Source organism: Physeter macrocephalus, chromosome 4 (genome assembly GCF_002837175.3).
Source record: "Physeter macrocephalus isolate SW-GA chromosome 4, ASM283717v5, whole genome shotgun sequence".
Taxonomy (NCBI): domain Eukaryota; kingdom Metazoa; phylum Chordata; class Mammalia; order Artiodactyla; family Physeteridae; genus Physeter; species Physeter macrocephalus.
Genome location: NC_041217.1, coordinates 102,765,789 through 102,792,136, shown reverse-complemented (window position 1 = coordinate 102,792,136; position 26,348 = coordinate 102,765,789). Strand labels below are relative to the sequence as shown.

General features: G+C 35.8%; 1 protein-coding gene across 1 annotated transcript in view; it reads left to right on the top strand.

The window, feature by feature from the left end:
* Positions 1 to 509: 509 nt before the first annotated feature.
* The window catches only part of LOC102979052 (putative RNA polymerase II subunit B1 CTD phosphatase RPAP2), a 76,244-nt gene continuing 50,405 nt past the window's right edge, over positions 510 to 26,348 (top strand). The window contains exons 1-4 of the mRNA XM_055083903.1: positions 510 to 534; positions 3,803 to 3,929; positions 18,491 to 18,526; positions 20,423 to 21,359. Coding sequence (XP_054939878.1) covers positions 510 to 534; positions 3,803 to 3,929; positions 18,491 to 18,526; positions 20,423 to 21,359 — 1,125 coding nt within the window. The remainder of the gene's footprint in view (positions 535 to 3,802; positions 3,930 to 18,490; positions 18,527 to 20,422; positions 21,360 to 26,348) is intronic.

The window sequence follows — 26,348 nt, the reverse complement described above, 5'->3', positions numbered from 1 at the left end:
GCTGAAGGAGGAAAATTTCTTGAATTGTAACATTAAAAAATCAGGAGTTAAAGCTGAGAAGGAAGGACAAATGTTTAGAATCAAATTTTGATTTAAAAGATGAAATTGGGGTGAATGGTTAATGCTGACAGAGCTAAAAGCGCCATCATGTGGCCCAGAGTAGGGGATTTTCACACATGCTTCTTAGCAATAAACAGTATAATCTCAGAGGTGCGGAAGCCAAAAACCTCTGCAGAACAACTTCTATAACCTCTTCCTGAATAGTGTTGCTTGGTAGACAGAATAAAAACTTTCTGAAACAGGTTTTAACATGTTTCATATTGTATTTGAAAAATTCCCACCACGGGGGAATTGTAGCCTGCTGCTTCTGTTGGTTTATATATAATACACATATTCTAAGTGATACACACAAACCAAGGTCTTTTGGCATGCTACTTCTAGTTTTAGATGTACTTTGCTAAAGTTACAGTTAATCATCTAATTTGTACTTTAGTGAAAATAATGTGAAAATGTTCATGAAGAACGAGCTTGAAGGTATTCTTTAACTAAGATAGTTACTTATTTTTTAAATTGTGCTTATCTGAATTAAATGTCTCAGGACAACGTAAACTTTGAAAGGAATGGAAGATACTTAGAGTGATGAGAAATGGTATTTTAACAAGAAGCTTTTGATTTTCATCTAAAAAAGGATAGAAAAGAAAAAGCAATGTAACTTGGTGCCTTGTTTCTAAAACAACTCATAGCAAAAACAAACTGAATTTTATATTGAACCTTTTGTCCAGTTACCTCATTAAACTCAACTTTGGTTTATCTTAGTGTCAGGTACCATTCTCCCTTTTATAGATTGGGAATCAGAGAGTATTAAAGTCACTCATAAAGCATCTAGAAACAATGTTCAGCGTAGTTTTCTTTATGTGAGGTCAGAAAACTGAAACAAAGGAGAGGAAAATAGTAAAGTATATTGAATTCCTTTGGGAGGGGATAAGTAAAGATGGTATTGCAACTTTTGGGCTTCCTTTTTCTGGCTTTAATTAGAGGCATCATGTTAGAAAGCGAGAACTGTGGCGAGCGGGGGCCACTCTTCATCGCGGTGCGCGGGCCTCTCGCTATCGCGGCCTGTCTTGTTGTGGAGCGCAGGCTCAGTAGTTGTGGCTCAGGGACCCAGCTGCTCCACGGCATGTGGGATCTTCCCAGACCAGGGCTCGAACGCTTGTCCCCTGCATTGGCAGGCAGATTCTCAACCACTGCACCACCAAGGAAGCCCAAGGATGGATTTTTTTTTTAATAAATTGTACTGGCGTGATTAGTTATCCATATGGAAATAATGAAAACTGACACCTATTTCAGTGTACATACAAAGATCAATTTTAGGTAGATTAAGGACCTAAATGTAAAAGAGATGCTTTTTCAAAGAGAGTATGAGAGAATATCTTTATAAACTTGGACTAGAGAGAATTTCTTAAATAAGATAGAAAATTTTAGACCATAGAGGAAAAATTGATACTTTTTTTTACATTAAAATAGAAAACATTTGCTCATTAAAAGTTTCTTTAAAAAGAGAGTGAAGGGCTTCCCTGGTGGCGCAGTGGTTGAGAGTCCACCTGCCGATGCAGGGGACACGGGTTCGTGCCCCGGTCCGGGAAGATCCCACATGCCGCGGAGCGGCTAGGCCTGTGAGCCATGGCCGCTGAGCCTGTGCGTCCGGAGCCTGTGCTCCGCAATGGAAGAGGCCACAACAGTGAGAGGCCCGCGTACCGCAAAAAAAAAAAAAAGAGAGAGAGAGTGAAAAGATAAGCTACAAATCAGGAGAAGTTATATTTCTCACATGTAACTGACCGTAGATTCCTAACCAGAGTACACATCTATAAGAAAAAGAAAAACTTAATTAAAAAAATTTTACGGAAGGAACTTGAATGGCTAATGAATATATGAAAAGATGCTCAGCCTTGGGCTTCCCTGGTGGCACAGTGGTTGGGGGCCTGCCTGCCAATGCAGGGGACACAGGTTCGACCCCTTGTCCGGGAGGATTCCACGTGCTGTGAGTGGCTGGGCCCGTGTGCCACAACTACTGAGCCTGTGCTCTGGAGCCCACAAGCCACGGCTGCTGAGCCCGTGTGCCACAACTGCTGGTGTCCGCGTGCCTGGAGCCCGTGCTCCACGGCAGGAGAGGCCACCGCAATGAGAAGCCTGTGCACCGCAGCAAGGAATGGCCCCCGCTCGCCACAACTAGAGAAAGCCCGCGCTCAGCATAAGACCCAATGCAGCCAAAAATAAATAATAAATAAATAAATTTAAAAAAAAAATTTCAGCCTTTTCAGTAATCAGGAAAATAGCAAATGAAAACACATTGAGTTACATTTTTACAGTCCCCAAATTAGCAAAATTTAAAAAATCTGACAGCATTAGTGACTCTTTATACTGCTAGTCAAATAAAAATTGGTACAACCTTTTTGAGCAGCTGTTTGGCAAAGTCAAATTTACACATTCTTTGTGACCATTCTTTCTATTCTTTGGTATAAATCCTTGCCCATATGCACAAGTATGTATGTGTATAAATGTTCCTAGTAAGATAAACAAAATGTGGTACATAAATAGAATGGAATAATTATTTGACCTTAAAAAGGAAGGAAATTCTGACACAAGCTACAACTGAATGTACTTTGAAGACGTTATCCTAAGTGAGATAAGCCAGCACAAAAAGAAAAATATTATATGGTTCTACTTATATGAGGTAATTAGAATAGTCAAATTTATAGAGACAGAAAGTAGGATGGTTTTTGTCAGAGGAGGTGGAAATGGGGAGTTATGGTTTAATGGGTGTGGAGTTTCAGTTTTGCAAGATGAAAAGAGTTCTGGAGCTGGATGATGGTGATGGTTGCAAAACAGTAAGAAGGTACTTAATGCCACTGAACTATATACTTAAAAATGCTTAAGATGGTAAATTTTGTGTATTATACCACAATTTTTTTAATTTAAAAATTTTTATTAAAAAAAGGTTCATAGTAACATTGTAATACAAAAAATTACAAACAACTCAACTGTCCTTAAATCGTAACTAAAAGGCAGTATACTTAGGCAATGGAATATAATACACAGTGTAAATGAATAAGCTATAGCTACACAAATGAGTCTTAAAAACATAATGTAGAACAGAAGAATACAAGAATACATAGCAATATGATTCCATTTAGACAAAGTTTAAAAATAGGCAAAACCGGGCTTCCCTGGTGGCGCGGTGGAAAAGAATCCGCCTGCCAATCCAGGGGACAGGGTTCGATCCCTGGTCCAGGAAGATCTCACATGCCTCAGAGCAGCTAAGCCTGTGTGCCACAACTACTGAGCCTGAGCTCTAGGGCCCACAAGCTGCAACTACTAAACCCCTCGTGTCTAGAGCCCGCGCTCCGCAACAAGAGAAGTCACCGCAATGAGAAACCCGTGCGCCGCAACGAAGAGTAGCCCCCGCTCGCCACAACTAGAGAAAGCCCGCGCACAGCCAAAAAATAAAAAAATTTAAAAATTAAAAAAAATAGGCAAAGCCGAGTGATATATTTTATAGGATATGTATGTAAGTAGCAACACTAAAAGAAAGCAAAAGAATGAATAACACAAAATTTATAATAGTGGTTACCTCTGGGGAAAGTGGAGAGTGATACCATCTGAGAGGGATACATAGAAGCCTTCAAAGGTACTAAATCTTACTTCTTACCTTGGGTGGTAGATGCATGGGTCTTTGTTTTTTTCTGTGAACTACATATTTATGTTTTATATTCTCTTCTGTACATAAGTTGTATTTCACAATAAGAAAAAAATAATTTGCTGGTTTTAAAATGTTCTTTTCAGTGTTTTTGCAGCAATTTTTGTTATAAAGCATCTAAGTTTTTCGAAGCACAAATTCCTAAAACTCCAGTGTGGGTTCGAGAAGAAGAAAGGTAATTTAAATTCATTATGTATACATTTGTTCATAAATTCTAATAATTTCTTTCTATTTTTTGAGATATGCAAAAAGTAGGTATAGTTTTCTTTGGAATGCATTTACTGTACACATTTTAATTTGGGGGAAATGGTTATATTTCAAGCAGAGCTTTTGAGGATTTTACACTTAAAATCAGAAAATTAATACATACAAATGTTATGTGTTTGCTGTTTTAGCTTTAAGCACAAAATCTGAACTTTGCTTCAGATTGTGATGGTTATTTCTATTAATTGTGATGGTTATTTGTATTAATTCTATTAATATAATCCTGGGATAAGAATTATAAATTTTTTCAGAAGGTACTGGATTTTGGGATCCAACTGAACTCACTTTTTTGTTAGGAAACTATATACTAATGTTAAAAATTCAGGTTACTAATTCATTTAATCTGTATTAAAAATCGGTACAATATAAATTTAAAAGCCAATTTAAAGAGTCATTTTTAGCAAAAAAGTTTATAGACATTCCTGGGATTTTGCCTTTTGAGAAATGTTTAAACATTTATAACATTTTATTAGTTGCTGAATTTGAAAGAGAATTTATTACTGAGGGGAAATTTACATAATATTAAGAAGGTAACAAAAATTATTGTTATGTAACTGAACTGTATTGTCTAGAAATTCCAAACAAAGGCTTAAATTAATGAGATAATGTCTCAAGTAATTCATGTTTGATAGAGAATATTATAACAACACAAGGCAGTGTATTTGGGGTAAAATAGGATCTATGCTAAATAAACTTAAAGTCTTATTTGATACACAAGTAACATGACACTACTGTATGTTCAACTAGCATTAATTTTACTGATGACAGTACCTTTGTTTGCAGACACCTTTGCCTGCTGCTCCAATTCTGTGTGGTTCAGAATATGTAAAATATACTACAGTATGGCCTTTGTTAATTGAATTCAACATAATGAAGACTAAATTGCTCATCATTTCTCTACCAGCCTATCCAACTTTCTTGTTTGGAGGATAAAAGATTGTAGCATTGTCCAAAGTGACTGGGAAGCTAAGAGCACCTTTCTAACTATCACTTTTTCTCTTTTCTTAACATTTCTTTCACCAGCGCTGCCCATTACCTCCTCAGTCCTAATGACAGTGACATATTCCATTTCCCAGTGTTAAGACCGGTGTTTCCTTGAGTTCTTAACTTTGCTTCCAGAGATCTCTACTTCTTGAAGTTAGCTCTCTCATTTAGCCCATACTCATATCTGCTTCAAAACCATTTATCAAAGCACCTTTGCTGTCATCTCTATTTTCTTCAGATATAGTTATTGGTACTTCCTTCAGCTAATTTAAAACAGTTCTTCCCTCTAACCTTTTCCCAAAATCTTACCATGCTGTCTTCAGAATGCCTACTTTTTCCCCAAACAGGAAGCTCTGTCATTTTATATTTGTGATTCTTGAAATTTTCCCTTATCTCTATGCCCTTTCTTACCTCACTTAAAAAAGAAAGACGAAAATGACCTTGGTTTCCCTAAACTAATCAATTTAATTTACATTTAAAGTGTATAGCATGCTCTTACTACCCAGCAGGCTACACGTGTAAAAACCAACCTGTGAATTTAAATTTAAATCTCATTGGGAAGACAAAACAAATACACATGAGTGAAACAAGTTTGTACTTATTCTAATGGGGACCTGTAATGTAAGTTAGTGAGGATAAAGCATTGCGTAATGAAAAACTGTAAGCAGAGGTGAGAAAATAAACTCATAGGAATAGGCTGGTATTGGAAGTAGATAGTGAGAACATTAGCTCACTTGAAATAAGGGATATGTTTGGGGAAAATAATAGAAAATAATGATACGTATCAAGGAGCCAAACTAAGTTTGGTATATCCTCAAGTGCTGGGGAGATATCAAGTGTTTTTGAATAAAATTTAGTCTGGCATTGGTGTGCAAGATGAATTAAAGAGAGGATCATAATGAAAGAATTGAAAGGGTCCTTAGAGAAAATTTAATCCAACCTTATTATCAAACAAGCTCAGAAAGATTAAGTGTATTTCTTAAGCTAGTGATAGATTCTGAACAAGGCTAGGATTCTTTCGTCATATTCCTCTTGATTGGAAGTAACCAGTGAGTAATCTATAAATATACAATTGTCACATTGTACATAGTGTAACTATAGCCCTTATTTACGTATAATACTTGTCTGTATATAATAACCATGTCAATATTTTTCATATCTGGATGCATCAGTGTTACCTTAATTTCTAAATTCTTAGGGGCAACGATTATGTCAGTTTATCTAATCCACTAGAGGTCACTGTGTTTTCACAGAGGATGTTTGATATTTTTATGTGTGCTAATGATCAGAATTCTGGAATTCAGTATTCGTTTAAAAAGCTTGTCTAGCTATTGTGCATATAAGCTCTACAGAAATGTGGTATTTTAAAGAAAGTCTGTTCACATATAGTATGGGGTATAACATTCATAACCTATCTTCTTTTAAAGGGGAAAAATGGCTTTTTTTTAGATGGCAGCATTAAGTATTTAATGCAGAGACATTTTTATTAGCTTAGAGTGAGGTGTAATAAATAATCTATGTCACCATCATAATGTTAAGTTATAATTTTATTAATATTAAGTACTATTTTTATTATAATTTAAAAATAAGAAAAAATTTTAAAATTCACTCACAGAATTAGTTATTTTATTGTAATGACTTCCAAAATCTTTCTTTAATTGAAATATAGTTGACATATAGTATTACATTAGTTTCAGGTATACTACATGGTGATTTGACATTTCCATATGTTATGGAATGATCACCACAATAAGTCTATTAACCATCTGTCCCCATACAAAGTTATTACAATATTATTGAACATATTCCTCATGCTGTACTTTACATCTCTGTGGCTTCTTTATTTTATAACTGGAGGTTTGTACCTCTTAATCTACCCTTCACCTATTTCATCGACATTTGTTCTCTGTATCCATGAATGATTTCCAAAATTTTTGACCACTCCAATAAATGCATTTTACATTATCCAACACATACATAGAACTGAAGCAAAAGTTTTAGGAAACAGTTTTTATCCTCACTACATGAAAAGCCTCTGATATTTTCTACTCTGTTGCTTTTTTGAAATGCTGGTAGCAACCCCCTTAATTGGTTGGTCCTGGTCTGTAGTTTTTGTTTGTTTGTTTGTTTTTATAAATTTATTTTATTTATTTTATGTTTGGCTGCATTTGGTCTTTGCTGCACGTGGGCTTTCTCTAGTTGTGGCGAGTGGGGGATGCTCTTCATTGCAGTGAGAGGGCTTCTTATTGTGGAGCACGAGCTCTAGGCGCACCGGCTTCAGTGGTTGTGGCATGCAGGCTCAGTAGTTGTGGCTTGCGGGCTCTAGAGCACAGGCTCAGTAGCTGTGGCGCATGGGCTTAGTTGCTTCGCAGCATGTGGGATCTTCCCAGACCAGGGTTAGAACCCATGTCCCCTGCATTGGCAGGCGGATTCTTAACCACTGTGCCACCAGGGAAGCCCCCGATCTGTAGTTTTAAGAGCACTGTTTTTTTGGATCTAGCTTAGATTTTTAGTTGTTTTGCTGTAAGAAAGTCTGTTACCAGCGCTGAATCTTATTTTCCTCATTTGTAAGTAGAAAGTTGCATTTAACCTTAGTTCCCTTTAGTTCTAATGTTTTACAATTCTAAGTCAGTCAGTGCTGCTATAGTGAAAGTTTTCTAGATAAGGAAATGTCTCATTGATAAAAATGATGAAAATTAAAATGATCAGTATAAGCCTAGGGAAATTTATACTACCTTGTAGAGAAGTCTGTCTCATTTAAGAGTACAGAATACAGTATTAGAATACAAATTACTGGCTAAATAAATTTGAACTTTTCAGTCTGTAAAAGATAAAGACTGATAAAGGATTGAATTAAAGTTTTTAAATTATGAAGAAAAACCAAGAATATTTTATATTTTATAGTATGTCCAGAACAACTTGAAGTTTACATCTTTAGGGCCACCATGGTCTTACATACCATTTGGAAATAGAATATTCAATTTGACAATTTGACTCAATTTGTTTTTTTTTACATTATTGTGAAAGCTAATATAAATTTATTCCCCAGATTCTAAAATACTAAAACCTATAGTAAAATTTACTATAAGACAAATTTATAAGATACTATGTTGTACCATAATAAACTCACTACCTCATTGGTAAAAACGTATAAATCAATTTCAGAAAAACTTAGACAAATTCATGAATTCTAGCTCCATACTTCTGTTGAGCCTTTGGAGTCAAAAAGGGTCTTAGAGGTTTTATAGTCCTTCGTTTTTGTTATTAAGGTAAAAATATCTGGAGTTTATCTTTAATGTCATGAATAACAGCAGTGCTTTACACAAAATGTCTCCTGATGCTCTGTCAGAGACAAAACACTGACCATGACGCAATATGATGCTTCTTACGTTGTGAGTTAGAAATTTTTCACCCACTTGGTGGCCAGAAACAGACCACATACAGTTTTGTTCCTCTGAGACAGTATGCTCGTTTAGGTAGTCATATAGTTACATTTATAAATCCTGTTTGGTTGACTGTAGGCTCTGACGTCGCTGAAGGAGGAAAATTTCTTGAATTGTAACATTAAAAAATCAGGAGTTAAAGCTGAGAAGGAAGGACAAATGTTTAGAATCAAATTTTGATTTAAAAGATGAAATTGGGGTGAATGGTTAATGCTGACAGAGCTAAAAGCGCCATCATGTGGCCCAGAGTAGGGGATTTTCACACATGCTTCTTAGCAATAAACAGTATAATCTCAGAGGTGCGGAAGCCAAAAACCTCTGCAGAACAACTTCTATAACCTCTTCCTGAATAGTGTTGCTTGGTAGACAGAATAAAAACTTTCTGAAACAGGTTTTAACATGTTTCATATTGTATTTGAAAAATTCCCACCACGGGGGAATTGTAGCCTGCTGCTTCTGTTGGTTTATATATAATACACATATTCTAAGTGATACACACAAACCAAGGTCTTTTGGCATGCTACTTCTAGTTTTAGATGTACTTTGCTAAAGTTACAGTTAATCATCTAATTTGTACTTTAGTGAAAATAATGTGAAAATGTTCATGAAGAACGAGCTTGAAGGTATTCTTTAACTAAGATAGTTACTTATTTTTTAAATTGTGCTTATCTGAATTAAATGTCTCAGGACAACGTAAACTTTGAAAGGAATGGAAGATACTTAGAGTGATGAGAAATGGTATTTTAACAAGAAGCTTTTGATTTTCATCTAAAAAAGGATAGAAAAGAAAAAGCAATGTAACTTGGTGCCTTGTTTCTAAAACAACTCATAGCAAAAACAAACTGAATTTTATATTGAACCTTTTGTCCAGTTACCTCATTAAACTCAACTTTGGTTTATCTTAGTGTCAGGTACCATTCTCCCTTTTATAGATTGGGAATCAGAGAGTATTAAAGTCACTCATAAAGCATCTAGAAACAATGTTCAGCGTAGTTTTCTTTATGTGAGGTCAGAAAACTGAAACAAAGGAGAGGAAAATAGTAAAGTATATTGAATTCCTTTGGGAGGGGATAAGTAAAGATGGTATTGCAACTTTTGGGCTTCCTTTTTCTGGCTTTAATTAGAGGCATCATGTTAGAAAGCGAGAACTTAGACTTTGAAAGACCTAAATTCAAATCCTAGATTTACTACTCGATATGTATAGTGATCTTAGGAACTCAGTTAACCCCTCAGAGCTTCAGTTTCCTCATCTATAAAAATAAAGTTGTTAGTTATGTGAAGATTAAATGAAATAATATATATAACCATGTAGCAGAAAGCGTGGGAAGATGAAAAAGTCCTGGAGATGGTGATAGTTGCACAACAGTGTGAATGTACTTGATACCACTGAACTGTAGCTAAAAATGGTTTAAATGATCAATTTTATGTAATGTATATTTTACCACAATTTAAAAAAAAATTCACTTACCATATATAATCAATCAATATATGCTAATTTTCCCCTTCATTAGAGATTGAATTTTCTTTTAATTCTTAATGTTTTTCTCAAAAAATATCAAGTTGTATTGCTGGAGATTTCTCATAAAACTACTTAAATTGTATTCATGATTTAGAATAATATTTACATTTTTATTACACCTTGATTCAGCCATGCTTAGACCTCATTCTTATTTGGAACCATTCTGCCTCCAAGATCTTGAAATAAGAGCTTTCCGTCTCTGACCACAACCTCTATCTCATCTACATCTGTCACTCCTGAGTGTGCTTTGTGACCTCGTTTTGACCTCCTGTCTCTACCTCAGCTCTATTCTTCTAGGTTGGCAGACCCTCATTAAATTTGTTTTCTTGACATTAAATTTGTTTTCTTGAGTTCCACTGTCAGCAGTTGTAATATCATCCTCTCAAACGAGCCCAGATTCTTTCTCCCTTAACTTCTATCATGTCCACCTTCCCAAGCTTCAGTCATCCTTCTTTTCTGTTGCTGAAGATTATTGGGTAAAGTTCTCAGATAAGATCATTAGCACTTTTGATATGCTGTCTCATTTAGTTCAATCCTCACAACATCCCTGGGGAAGTACCGTTACCAATTTTATGGATGGTGAAACTGAGGCTTAGAGAGGTTTAGTGACTCTCTCAAGAACACTTAACTTATATATATAGATTTGGGATTTAAACGCAGATTTGTCTGGCACCAAAGCCTGCACTCTTTGCATTCCTGTGGCCCTGTTCCAGTTCATTCTGTCTCGTCTCAACAGTGTCCTCACGTGTTTATTCTTTGTTTCTTAATGACTATGATACATTCAGACCTTTTCTCCTCTCCTTAAACTTTGAACCCCACCCCCAACTCATAATAGATATAACCTACTACTTAACTGAAATGATTGAGGGCATCCACCAGAAGCTCCTTCAACATTATTTTCTTCATATGCTCTCTCATTTCTCTGCCTCCTCATTGCTAATATAGTACCTCTGTGTTACCGATTCTGTTCTCCTCTCACCAAGGCCTTGCTTTATGGTTTATTCCTATTTTCTTACTCTTTCAAACTCTCCTTTCATTCTAATTCTTTTTCCTGTACTTTAAAAAGGAGAAAAAAAAATCCTGAAAAATATCCTTTAGATTTAGCAGTCCTATGGTAATTGGTGATCTTAGCAACAGCCACTTCAGTAGACTAATGCATACAGATTCCAGGAGGCAGAGGGTTGAGGACTGAATAGGAGATATGGAATTGGAAATGATGAGTGCAGACTTCTTTAAAGAAGTCTGACGATGAAAGGGAGAGGGATTGTATGGCTCAAGAACAGGGTTGTTTTGTGTGTTTGTTTGTGTAAGAGATGGGCTAAGTTTAAGCATGGTAGTTTACTGAAAGAGAAAAAAGGGAGAGAGGTTTGTGGAGTAAAACATCAGAGTAAAATCCATAGGATTAGCCTCAAATGCCTTTATATACAAACTATATTGATCTTTATAGGCCCATCTGAATCTGAAGCTTTTCTTCGTTGGCTCAGCCAGAAGTTTTTCTTCTCTAATTTTCTGGAGCCGCTCATCTCTCATGAATTATATGATGCAAGAGTGTAGTTCTTATGAGCCATGCTGGCTGGCTATGATTCCGCGCTTTACCACTTACTTACTAGCTGTGTGACTTTCGGCACAGTCAGTCTTTCAGTACTCGGTCTTTTTATCTGTAACGTGGGATGGTAGTAGTAGCTATATCATTCTTACGAGGATTATTATTTATAAATCTCTTGGAACACGCACTTTCCTCCTACTAAATTGTAATGTCCTTAAAAATAGGAACCTATTCTTTGTATTACTTAACATACCCAACATAGTCCATACATATAATAGTTCAGAATTTTATTTTTGAAGGAATTTGTTGATTGATGGAATATACCCTGCATTTGCATGTTAGCCATTTAGTTAGTGTAGGAATCCAATTGAGAATCACTGTGTCTACACATATTTTGTTTTCCCTACAGTGATACTCAGATCCTGGTGTAGGACCAAATTCCAGACAGCTGCATGGTACTGAACCTTGATATTTTAGCCAGGAAGACTTGGGCGGGGAAGTGGGATAGGAGGAGCGAGAGAACTACAAATGGAAGTGGGAGGAAGTAGTCAACAGGCAACAAAACACTCTGTTGTAAACGTTAGCATATTATTTAGTATGCTAAAAAAGCTCTTAATGGGAGTTATAAATATCCCCTGGAGTAGTCAAGGCTAGTCACCATCCAAGCAGTGTCATTTGTTTTCTTTGAGTAACACCAAACCAAGTTAGCTTCTGTGACTAGAGTTTTCATGAGTGGGAAAAAGGAGGGTAAACAGGATAATTTGGATGATTGGGAAAGGACACACCTCGATTGGCTGAAGGACTAAGGAAGAAGAAAAAATAGATTAAATTTTTACTGTCAGGGAACTTACTGCCTATTGCCTTATTTTGTCTTTTTCTTCTAAATTTTTTATTATTGGTCTTGGGGGAATTCCTGAACTCTGCAGGGAAATCTCTAGAGCAGGGATGTACGCCTCCTGATGTGTGGTACTTAGATGTTTAATGGGAAAGAATGCCTTGATCAGTTAGCAATGCCTCCCATAGCTAAGGAGAAGATTGGCAACAAATCCATTCCCTGCAGTGCCTTGTATGCTTGCGACTGAACAAAAGATGAATGGATTATCTAGGCAGTAATTATATGATTGATGCTGTGATGTTTAATTATATAGAAAAATACTTGCAAATGATATTTTTGATTGGTAGCCTTTAAATGTCATAACTCAAATGACTTCTAGTTCCATCTATCCATTTAGGTTGACTTTTTTTTTTTAATTTTTATTGGAGTATAGTTGCTTTATAATATTGTGTTATTTCTGCTGCACAGCAAAGTGAATCAGCTATATGTATACATATATCCCCTCTCTTTTGGATTTCCTACCCATTTAGGTCACCACAGAGCACTGAGTAGAGTTCCCTGTGCATAGGTTCTCATTAGTTATCTGTTTTATACATAGTGTATGTATATCAATCCCAATCTCCCAAATCATCCCACCCTTTCTCCCCCCTTGGTGTCCATATGTTTGTTCTCTACGTCTGTGTCTCTATTTCTGCTTTGCAAGTAAGATTATCTATACCGTTTTTCTAGATTCCACATATATGCATTAATATACGATATTTGTTTTTCTCTCTCTGACTTACTCTGTATGACGGTCTCTAGGTCCATCCACATCTCTGCAAATGACACAATTTCGTTCCTTTTTATGGCTGAGTAGTATTCCGTTGTGTGTATATATACCACATCTTCTTTATCCATTCCTCTGTTGATGGACATTTAGGTTGCTTCCATGTTCTGGTTATTGTAAGTAGTGCTGCATTGAACATTGGGATGCGTGTATCTTTTTGAATTATGGTTTTCTCTGGGTATATGCCCAGTAGTGGGATTGCTGGGTCATATGGTAGTTCTATTTTTAGTTTTTTAAGGAACCTCCATACTGTTCTCCATAGTGGCTGTATCAGTTTACATTCCCACCAACAGTACAGGAGGGTTCCCTTTTTTCCACACCCTCTCCAGCATTTAATGTTTGTAACTTGACTTTTTTTAATCAAATACTTTTGCAATATGACCTTCATTACAGCCCTATTTTGCCCTTTAAATGGGATTTATGTTCAGTGCCTTAGCTTCTCTTTAGTGCACACCTATGTTCTTGTGTTTTTTTTTCGATTAATTGACTTTGTTTTTTACTTTTATTATTTTTTTTTAATTAATTTATTTGGTTGTGCTGGGTCTTAGTTGTGGCAGGCAGGCTCCTTAGTTGCGGCTCACCGGCTCCTTAGTTGTGCCTCACCAGTGCCTTAGTTGCGGCATGGGAACTCTCAGTTGTGGCACGCATGTGGGATCTAGTTCCCTGACCAGAGATCAAACCCGGGCCCTCTGCATTGGGAGCTCAGAGTCTTAACCACTGCACCACCAGGGAAGTCCCAATTGACTTTGTTTTTTGAGCAATTTTAGGTTCACAGCAAAATGGAGAGGAAGGTTCAGAGTTTTCCCATAAACCGCCTGCCCACACACATGCATAACTTCCCCCATTATCAGCATCCTCCATCAAAATGGTACATTTCTTACAATTGATGAGCCTTCATTGACACATCATTACCACCCACATCCATGGTTTACATTAGGGTTCACTCTTAGTGTACAGTTTTGGGTTTGGACAAATGTATAATGACTTGAATCTACCATTACAGTGTCATACAGAGTAGTTTTATAGCCCTAAAAATCCTCTATGCTCCACCTATTCGTCTCCTACCCCCAAACCTCTGTAACCCTTTATCTTTTTACTGTCTCCATAGTTTTACCTTTTCCAGAATGTCATATAGTTGGAGTCCTATAGTATGTAGGCTTTTCAAACTGGATTCTGTCACTTAGTAAAAAGCATTTAAGTTTCTCCCTGTCTTTTCATAGCTTGATATCTAATTGCTTTTTAGCACTGAATAATATTTCATTGTCTGAATGTACCATAGTATTTATCCCTTTACCTAGTGAAAAACATCTTGGTTGCTTCCAAGTTTTGGCAAATATGAATAGAGCTGCTGTAAACATAGCATACAGGTTTTTGTATAGACATGTTTTCATTTCCTTTGGGTAAATACCAAGTCGTATGATTTCTGGATTATATGGTTAGAGTATGTTTAGTTTTGTAAGACGTCTCTAAGATGTCTTCCAAAGCGATTGTACCATTTTGCATTCCCACCAGCAGTAAATGAGAGTTTCTGTTGCTTCACATCCTCACCAACATTTGATGGTGTCAGTGCTCTGGATTTTGGCTGTTCTAATAGGTGTGTAGTAATGTCTCATTATTATTTTAATATGCATTTCTCTGATGATATATGAGGTGGAGCATCTTTTCATATGCTTGTTTGCCAGCTGTATATCTTCTTTGGTGAGGTCTTTTGTGCATATCTTAGTCTGTTCAGGCTTTTATAACAAAATAGCATGGATTGGGTAGCTTAAAAATGAGGAATTTCTTCTCATAGCTATAGAGGTTTTAAATCTGAGGTCAGGGTGAAAGTATGGTTGAGTGAGCACCTCTTCTGGGTTGAAGACTTCTGGTTATGTCCTCACATGGTAGAATGGGAAGGGATCTCTCTGGCCTCTCTTATAAAGACGCTAATCCCATTCAGGAAAGATTTGCCCTCATGACCTAATCACCTCCCAAAGGCCCCATCTCCTAATAGTATCACATCGGGTTAAGATTTTTTTTTTTTAATGGCTGCATTGGGTCTTCATTGCTGCGCGTGGCTTTCTCTAGTTGTGGCGAGTGGGAGCTGCTCTTCATTGTGGTGTGCAGGCTTCTCGTTGCAGTGGCTTCTCTTGTTGCAGAGCATGGGCTCTAGGTGCACAGGCTTCGGTAGTTGAGGCACACAAGCTCAGTAGTTGTGGCTCACTGGCTCTAGAGCGCAGGCTCAGGAGTTGTGGCGCATGGGCTTAGTTGCTCCGCAGCATGTGGGATCTTCCTAGACCGGGGCTGGAACCTGTGTCCCCTGCATTGGCAGGCGGATCCTTAACCAGTGCACCACCAGGGAAGCCCTGGATTAGTATTTAACATATGAATTTGGGGGTGAAGGGACACAAACATTCAGACCCTTTGATCTTGTCAGTGTTCTGGATTTTGGTTATTCTAATAGATGTATAGTGGTATCTTGTATTAATTTGCATTTCCCTGATGACTTATGTAGAGCAGGGGTCCCCATCCCCCGGACCACAGACCAATACTGGTGCATGGCCTGTTAGGAACTGGGCCACACAGCAGGAGGTGAGCAGCGGGTGGGCGAGCGAGCAAAGCTTCGTGTGTATTTACAGCCGCTCCTCATTGCTCACATTACTGCCTGAGCTCCGCCTCCTGTCAGATCAGCAGCGGCATTAGATTCTCATAGGAGCTTGAACCCTACTGTGAACTACACACACAAGGGATCTAGGTTGCACACTCCTTATGAGAATCTAATGCCTGATGATCTGAGGGGGAGCTGAGGTGGTGATGCTAGTGCTGGGGGGCAGCTGCAAATACAGATTATCATTAGCAGAGAGGTTTGACTGCACAGAGACCATAATAAATCAATTGCTTGCAGACTCATATCCAAACCCTATTAGTAAAAAAAAAAAAAAAAAACAAAACACTATCAGTGAGTGGCAAGTGAAAACAGGCTCAGGGCTCCCATTGATTCTGCATTATGGTGAGTTGTATAATTATTTTAATATATATTACAGTGTAATAATAATAGAAATAAAGTGCACATTAAATGTAATGTGCTTGAATCATCCCGAAACCATCCCCCAATCCTGGTCCGTGGAAAAATTAACTTCCACGAAACCAGTCCCTGGTGCCAAAAAGGTTGGGGACTGCTGTTGTAGAGGATCTTTTCATATGCTTATTTACCATCTGTTTATCTTCTTTGGTGAGGTATCTGTTAAGGTCTTGGGCCCACTTTTTAATTGAGTTGCTTGTTTTCGTACTGTTGAGTTTTAAGTGTGCTTTGATATTTTGGATAACAGTCCTTTATCAGATATGTGTTTTGCAAATGTTTTCTCCTAGTCTGTATCTTATCTTTTTATTCTGTTGACAGTATTTTTCACAGAACAGAAACTTTTAATGAAGTCTGACTTATCAATTCTTTTTTTATGGATCATGCCTTTGGTGTGTATCTAAAAAGTCATCAAGGTTTTCTCCTGTGTTCTAGGAGTTTTGTTGTTGTGTTTTGTTGTTGATGTTTTTAAATTTTATTTATTTATTTATTTTATTGGCCACACCAAGCAGCACACAGGGTCTTAGTTCCCCAACCAGGGATCAAACCTGGGCCCCCTGCAGTGCTGCAGTGGAAGCATGGAGTCCTAACCACTGGACCACCAGGGAAGTCCCTCTTCTAGGAGTTTTATAGTTTTGCATTTTACTTTTTAAGTCTGTGATCCCTTTTTTTTTTTTTAATTTTATTTATTTATTTATTTTTGGCTGTGTTGCTGCGCGCAGGCTTTCTCTAGTTGCTGCTTGCAGGGGCTACTCTTCCTTGCAGTGCGCGGGCTTCTCATTGCGGTAGCTTATTTTGTTGCAGAGCACAGGCTCTAGGCCACGTGAGCTTCAGTAGTTGTGGCACGTGGGCTCAGTAGTTGTGGAGCAGGGCTTAGTTGCTCCGCGCCATGTGGGATCTTCCCGGACCAGGGCTTGAACCCATGTCCCCTGCATTGGCAGGCAGATTCTTAACCACTGTGCCACCAGGGAAGCCCTGTGATCCATTTTGAGTTAATTTTTGTGAAGAGTGTAAGGTCTGTGTCTAGATTAATTTTTTTGCATGTGGAACATCACTTGTTGAAAAGACTATATTTTCTCCATTGTGTTGCCTTTGTTCTTTTGTCAGAGATCATGACTGTATTCCTGTGGGTCTATTCTGTTCTCTCTGTTTTGTTCCAATGATCTTTTTTGTCTCTTCTTTCACCGGTGCCACACTGCACTGTCTTGATTACTGTAGCTTTATAGTAAGTCTTAAAGTCAGGTAGTGTCAATTCTCCAACTTTGTCCTTCTCCTTCAATATTATGTTAACTATTTTGGGTCTTTGCCTCTCCATAAAAACTTTAGAATGAATTTGTCAATATCCATAAAATAATTTGCTGGTATTTTGATTGGGATTGCATAGAATCACAGATCAATTTGAGAAGAACTAACCTCTTGACAATATTGAATCTTTCTATCAGTGCACATAGAATATTGATCCATTTATTTAGTTCTTTGAATATTTACTTTTATTTAACATGTTTTGTAGTCTTTAGAAGCCACTTTTTCTGAGTACTTCAGAAGCACTTTACAGAGTTTTCCTGTCCTCTTGGATTCATTTGCTATTATATTTGTTCCTCTTTGTATTTGGCTTTTTAAGAGCTTTTTCCTCCCCCTTTTTAATGCCCAGCCATATGTGATTTCTGGTATTGCATAGCAGAATTGTCCCTAGAGTTAAATCACCTGACCTACATACCTCACATCCATGCTACAGTACAACTGCTTTCTCAAAATTAGGGCAAAAAGTCTTATTGATCATATAAAGGAAATACAGGAGAATTATAATATTAAATAAATAATCTCTGACCTCAACAAGCTTGTAGTCTAGTTAAGAAACTAGACTTAAGCATACGAAAAGTAAGATATTTAGATAAAATTTCTGTGTCAGGTCATAGAAGAGCACATGATTAATGTGTATTAACTCTACAGACAATGATGACTCTGGAATTTAGAGAAAGGAGAGATTTACTTTAGCAGGTTAGTCAAGGAAAACTTAATTGGGCTAGTGGAAGTTGAACTTAGTCCTGAAATATAAGTAAATTTTGGATTAGAAAGATTAATTCATATTTCTTGTGGATGAGTTTTATAATATGTTGTAGTTTAATGTTTTTCTTAAAAAATCTTTATGTGAACTATTTCCTTTTAATTATATTTTCTATCCAAAGTGTTTATAATAAACACTTGAAAGTGTTTGACATATCAATTGCTTTCAATTTTTTACTTCTGTGTTTTTGTCACAGACGTCCTGATTTTCAGCTGCTACAGGAAGGACAAAGGTATGGTTAAATCAGTATCACTTACCTTCTATGTATTCTTGTTAATAGAAGCATTAAGAGTAAACCAGGTGATATGAACTCTTGGACTTCCTGTGCTGATGCATTACGTAAGTGCCCATTCTAGCCCACAAAAAGAAATATTTGCCTTGTACAGCTTTTTTTTCTTTTCTGATGGTAAGATGATGTGTTTGATCTGTATGATTTACTGTACAGCTGTTCCTACCAAGGAAGTCTAATTGAACCTGTTGAAATATGACACAAACACAGCTTCCATCTGAGATATTGTGCTTCTTTGTCAACTAGATTGTGCCAATTACATTTGTTGAAAGGTTTTTATAGTTTTATAGAATTTCAAAACATTAATATATCAGTTATTTAATTATTTAAAAGAGTGTCTAAAGCATTAATAGAAATTCCAAGTTGTGATTTTTTTTCTAAACTTTCCTCATGGTATTGCTTGCCCAACCATGATCATCTCTCAAAACATATCCTTTTATCTTCCAGAATAAATTTTCCTAGTTATTAGTCACTACCTTAGTTAGATGGAATTGAACACAAGTGAGAGATTTTTATTATTTGCTATAAATCTTTAACTTACAGCTTCAAAATAGTATAGAAAAATATAATTACCTACCATACAATTCCAAGAGAGGGTATACATGAAAATTGAGTTGTTCTAAGTTTTTTGAAATTGTACTTACTTCAGATACAAGAGACAGTCTGTGGCTATGTAGGCTAGACTCTCACTAAAAAATGTTATAAAATACTGAATGAACTTGTTATCTTTTTTCTCCATTCCCATCTACAACCTTATTTTCAACTGTTTTTCTTCTTTTACACTTCCACCAAGCATGCTTTTTTGTTTATGGCTGAATTATTTTATTTCATTTTATTTTTAAAAATTGTAATAGGCTTTTGGGGGAATAGGTTTACAGAAAATACAAAAAAAAATAGGTTTACAGAAAAATTGTGTGAGAAGTAGAGAGTTCCCATATACCCTTTCACCACCCTCCAAGTGCTTCTTGACCTAGAATCCTTGCCATCCTGATCTTTTAAAGTTATTATATGTGCATTTGGTTAAGGGTAATTGCTCTCCTATCCTTATTTATCTCAAGTTTGTATAGACAAAGCTCTCTTTGCCTCTGCTCTTTCATATTTTTTAATCTTTTATAAGCTTTATCTGAAAATTAAAGGAACACAGTCAAAGGGAAAACTGTTGTCTTATTATCATTGTGATTTAACTCTGGGATTTTCAAGTATAAGTATCTTTCATTGATAAATGTTGACTTGCCAACTTTATTTTCTGCTATGGCTTTCTTGAATTTTTCATTCAATGGAATTTTCTGCATAACTATCAACCTGAATTGGAAAATGCGTAAACGTCTCTTCTTATTTTTATGTTTCAAAATCTAAACAGTTCCTCTCATTTTTTTTTTGAGAAACCAGTAATGAAGTTTTCAAAAGAATCCTTTTTTAAAAAAAGATATATAAAGCAGTTACAGAAATGGAGAAAGCAAAAATGAAAATAATTCAGTAGAATGGAATTATCAAATGTTGGTTTGTGCGGTTTTTTTGTGTGTGTATGTGGTTTGGTTTTTGTTTTTTTTTTTATTTTTGCTGTACTCTTATAACACTTTTAAAATAATTGGAGAGAAAATAAAAGGGAAGAAGATGCAAAGAGAATTATATCAAATAAATAAGACGTAGAGAAATTATAGAATTATAACTTTCTTCTGAAATGTGTATGTGTGTGTTTATATAGGCCTAGGTAAATATAAGCCTATAAATAAGGCCTGCCTAAGGAATAAAAGTTTCTACCTTGAAAGTTACAAAGTATAAATACTGTGGGACATGTTGCTTTTCTGTTACAGTTGTTTTGTTTCTTTCCCTCAACAGTGGTCATTCTGGAGAAGAAATACAGTTATGCAGTAAGGCCATTAAAACATCAGATGTTGACAGTCCGGGCCATTTTGAGAAGCATGATGAATCTAGTTCTTCTGGCACTCATAGTGATAGTAGCAGTGATAATGAGCAAGACTTTGTTTCCTCCATTCTACAAGGAAACAGACCAAATGCAACCGGTATAAGGCCACAGCTGTACAAAAAAAGCATAATGAAAAAGAAAGCTGGTCAAAAGGTTAACTCCAAACATGAAAGCAAAGAACAGACAGTAATAGATGTCACTGAGCAGTTAGGCAATTGCAGATTAGATAGTGAGGAAAAAGCTGCGGCTTGTGAACTTCCGTTACGGAATGTAAATACTCAGATTTCTTCAAATACGTCTCCGCAAGAAAAAGTAGAAGCTTCAAAAATTTCTGAAAATAAATACAGTAGTTCAAAAATAACTCTTGTAGGCATAAGTAAGAAAAGTGCTGAGCATTTTAAGAGGAAATTTGCCAAATCGAACCAAGTTTCTAGGTCAGCTTCTAGTTCAGTGCAGCTGTGCCCTGAAGTTGCAAAGGCAAACTTACTTAAAGCCCTGAAGGAGACTTTTATTGAGTGGAAGACAGAAGAAACTTTGAGGTTTTTATATGGCCAGAATTATGCTTCTGTATGTCTGAAACCCTCTTCAGCCCCTCTGGTTAAGGAAGAAGAACTTGATGAAGATGATGTGAACTGTGACCCAGACAGTTATTCCCCTGCCTTGCAGGAATCTCAGAACAGCTTGGATGAGTCTTTACCATTTAGAGCCTCAGATACAGCCATTAAACCACTGCCAAGTTATGAGAACTTGAAAAAAGAAACTGAAACATTAAATCTAAGGATCAGGGAGTTTTATAGAGGACGATATGTTTTGAATGAAGAAACCACCAAATCACAAGACTCGGAAGAGGTATGTCTTAATGATAATGATTTTTCCATACTGCTAACATGTGGAACACTCACCATAGTAAATCTTGGAGCAGGAAGAAAAGTACTGAAGGAATAATTTTTTTAATTTTCAGAAGACGTCTTTAGTCTTTTAGTCTTTTGGTTTAAAATGCCATCTCCAGTATTGACATTATTATTTTCCAAATAAGTTAAAGTTTGCCCCAGGAAATTTTCATCAGTATTTAACATTTTTCTCTAATGTAGGAATAGCCTACAATTGTGGGACAAAGTTTTCTTTAAAACCTAATTCTTCATATATCTAGACTCTCTGAAAAGGTTTGTTTTTTCTTCGTTGGTATATATGCTTTCAGATTTCTACAGAGGGTGTGTATCTTTGTGTTTTATTTCCAATGGGACTATATGCAGTGGAGTAGACTTACTAATTGAATAGTAAAATATTTGTCTGGATAATATTTGGCAAGCATGCTCACTTAAAATATTATGAATGAAAATTATTTAGTAAAGGAGACTTAATTGGGGAAATAGTGGACATAGGAGAAAATGGAAAGAGCACATTCAGGTAACGTAGATTTGATTATCTGCTCTGTCATTTAATAGCTGTATGAAAACTTAGTCTCTTGAGTCTGATTGCTTATCTGTAAATGGGATTATAAATGGCTTCCCTTACTCAATTTTTATGAGTTTTAAAGATAATGCATATAAAGCATTTATCTCAGTGCCTGACATATAATTGGTACTGAGTTGTATGTAAATAGTTATATGTAGAAACTGATGTTATGCTGCTGAGATTTAATGATGTTCTTTCAATATTTCCATTACCCATTTTTGGTTGATGTGTAGTTTGGGAAAGGAAGTCATTTGGCATGAAGAGGAATAGGTGATAACCTTGTTTTTACCATAGGAGTTTGTTTTCTGAGTAAATATGGCTCTAAATTTAAGAACACATTTGGAGATTTAAAAAGAGTGTGAAAGTGGAAATACAGTAAAACTTTAGAAGTTTCTTATATTTCTACAGAATGTTACTTAGCCCAACACTATATTTGAAATCACTTCAACTGGATTATTAGACAGCATCCATAACTTTATATGAAGCCTGGAGAAACATTGTTCTCTGTCACTAAGCTGCATAACTTTAGTATATAACTTGTTTTATTGTTTTATGCTAATAAGCCTTAAGAAGGAAAAAGTAATCCCTGAAATTTGACTGCTTCTCTGTTGCTAAAACTTTTTCATTGCAGAAACTAGCACAACATTGTAAAGCAATTATACTCCAATAAAGATGTTAAAAAATTTTTTTTAATATATATTAGAAAAAAAAACTTTTTCATTGAAGTGTAACACAAATAGTAAGTGTACAGCTCATTGCATTATCACAGGTGAACACACCAATGTAATCACTACGCAGGCCAAGAAATTTGAGTAAACCAGAAGCCCCACTATGTCTCCTCCAAATCATTACCTCTTTCCCAAATTAATGACTATAATAGCATAGATTAATTTTCCCAATTTTGAACTGAATGTAAATGGATTCACTCAGTATATGTTCTTTGGTATCCAATTTATTTTGTGCATTATGTTCATGAGTCATTTGTGTTGCAGATAGTTGTAGTTCATTCTTTCATTGCTGCATAGTATTCCATTATATAAATATACCACAATTTATTAATGTTAATAAGCATTTAGGCTGTTTCCAGTTTGGGGCTATTATGAACTATGCTGTTATGAACTTTTCTTGTATATGTCTCTCTTTTAATGTGTATGCATTTCTTTTTTTTTTTTTAATGCATATGCATTTCTGATGGGTATGTACCTAGGACTAGAATTTCTGGGTCAGAGTGTATGCATATATGCAACTCTACTAGATAGTGCCAATTTTCCAAAATGGTTCTGCCATTTTATATTCTACTATCACTGTATGAGAGTTCACATGACTCCACATTCTCACCAATACTTGATATTGTTACTTTTCACTATTCCGATGGTACTGATTTTAGGTTATAATACATTTCTCTGATGATTAATGAGTTGAGCACTGTTTCATCTGCTTATGAACCATTTGGATAGTCTGTTTTGTCAAGTGCCTGTTCAAGTCTTTTTTTCCATTTATCTATTGGAATATCAGGAATTCTTTATGTATTCAGGATTCAAGCCCATTTTTGTGTATTACAAATATCTTCCACTCTGAGACTTGCCTTTTCACTCTCATTAATGGTGTCTTGAGTCCAGTTTACTAATGGTTCCCTTTAGTGACTTCTTTAAGAAATCTTTACTTAGCCCAGGTTATTTCATCTTCTAGAAGCCTTGTTTTTCCTTTAACATTTAGATCTGTAATTCATCTGGAATTGATTTTTGTTTAAGGTAAGGAGTATCCGTCAGATTTCATTGTTTCTCTCTGGGGAAATGTGTGCACATTAAAGCCTTGTTTTTCCTTTAACATTTAGATCTGTAATTCATCTGGAATTGATTTTTGTTTAAGGTAAGGAGTATCGGTCAGATTTCATTGTTTCTCTCTGGGGAAATGTGTGCACATTAAAGCACTGTTGATTTTTCTTTTTCTTTTCTTCACTTTCTTTTTTTTCTTCTTTCTTTTTTGTTTTGTTTGTTTCTTTGCTCATTCCTTAAGTTACTGAGAGAGATGGGCAAGGTGGGTCAAAAATCTCTCAGCATAATTATAAATTGATTATTTTTCCTTTTAGTTTTGTGAATTTTACTTTTAATATTTTGAGACTGATCTTGGGTGCAAATGTGAGATTATTATCTCTTCCTGGTAAATCTAACCTCTTAGCATATGGAGTGACTTTGCTCTCCATTGATTTTATTTATTTATTTATTTATTTTTGGCTTTACATGATCTACTTTCCTGACACTCGCATTCTTTTATTGGTATTTTCAAGGACTATTTTTTTTTTAAATCTAGGTTGATAATCTTTGTCCTTTATGTGGAGAATTTAGTCCATTTACATTTAGTGTCATAATTGATATATTTGGGTTTAAATCTAGCGTCTCACTTGTTGCTTTCTGCGTGTCCCACCTGTTCTGTGTTCTTCTCTCCTTTCTTGCTTTCTTTGGATCAGATATAACTCCATTTTTTGCCCTCTGTTAGCTAGTTTTTATACATTCTTTTACTGATCATTAATTGGTTTCCCTAAAGATTAAAAACTGAATCTGTGTCTTATTAAAATCTAATATAAGTTAATACTTCTATTGCTTCCTGGACAATTAGTACCTTAGAAACTTTAATTCCATTTACCCCATCTTGACTTAACGTGCTCTGTTGTTGTGTACTTTTATTCTCTCTGCATTTTTAAATCCTACAAGATTGTTTATAGTCAGTATTAAGTTGGATTTATCCAATTAATTACTCTTTTACTGTTCTTCATGCCTTCCTGCATCTCCATTCTTTCATCTGGAATTGTTCGCCTTGGGCCTGAAGAATATCCTTTAGTTCCATTAGTGCCAGTTTGCTAATGATGAATCTTTTCAGTTTTGTCAGGACATTCTTTATTTTACTTTCACTTTTGAAAGATGTTTTCCTGGACATTGAATTCTAAATTAATTCTAAATTAGTAGTTATTTTCATGCAGCCCGTTGAAATTACATATTCATTGTCTTTTGGCTTCCATTTATTTCTCTTATTTGAAAATACTGTTTCTTCCTTTAGCTACTTTTAAGATTTTTTTTGTCTTTGGTTACCATCAATTTTAGAATGCTTTGCCTAGGTGTGATTATATTTGTATTTATTCTTTTGGATGTTGTATACTTAAATCTGTGACTTGATTTCTTTTATCAGTTTTGGAATAGTCTCAGTTATTATCTCTTCAGGTATTGCTTCTGTCCCATTCTCCCTTTCCTCTCTACCTGGTACTCCAATTGCAGATATGTTAGTCTTTTTCACTGTATCTTCTGTTTTTTATATTCTCTTGTGCTTTGCATTACACCAAGCCAGGGGGTGGGAGGAGAGGGGTATGTGTCTATGCTTCATTCTGGATATTTTCCAAATCAGTATTCTCTCTTTAGTCTTTTCTACTATGTTATTAAATCTGTCCATTGAGTTCTTTTAAATACTATATTTTTTCAGTTACTAGGAGTTTTGTTTGGTTTTTTTATATAGCTTCTAGTTCTCTGCTAAAATTTCCCATCTTGTTATTTTTCTTTGAATATATTCAGCATAGTTATTCTAAATAAGGTTGATAACTTCATTACATGGATTTCCTAGGGGTTGATTTCTATGAGCTAATGTTTCAGATTTTGATCATATTGTCTTGTTTTCTTATTGTTTTATTATGTGGCAAACATTGCATAATAAAAATTAGAGATAACTTGAAACCCAGGCTGATCTTATCTTCCTCAAGAACAGATTTCTGTTTGCTTCTGGCAGATGATATGTTGGTCTAGTTCCCTGACCAGGGATTGAATCTGGGCCCCCTTCATTGGGAGTGCAGAGTCTTACCCACTGGACCACCAGGGAAGTCCCCCCAAATCACTTTAATCCAATCAGTGATTAAGGTGATTTGAAGCTGGGCTTCAGTCCCTGCAAGAGCCAGTCCGTTTCCTCTTCATTCTTACTCCTGGACTGTGGTCCTTCTAAGTCCTGGTCTCAAGTTTGGGGTAGGTTGACAGTACCTCTTCCTTCTTGGCATGCCCTGAACTCTGATGCTCAGGTTCTCATTATCTAAATTGCCTCTTCTGGAATTAGTCAGTGCCTTCTCTGGAATTACTTTCTCCAGAATCTCAGACCATAATTCTTTACTACCTTATTAGCTCTCTGATGCTTTCAAACAGTCGTGGGTTTTTTCCCAGTTTTTTTCAGTTTTTCAGCAGAAGAAGTGGTTTGAAATATCTTGTCTGCCATTTCTAGAAGTGGAATTTCCCATAATACATTTATAGTATTTGATAATTTTAGTACTTTAATCTCCTACATGTATATAATATTTAGCATTTTACAAAGTCTTTTTATATACATTTTCTCATTTAATAAAGAAGGTATTAG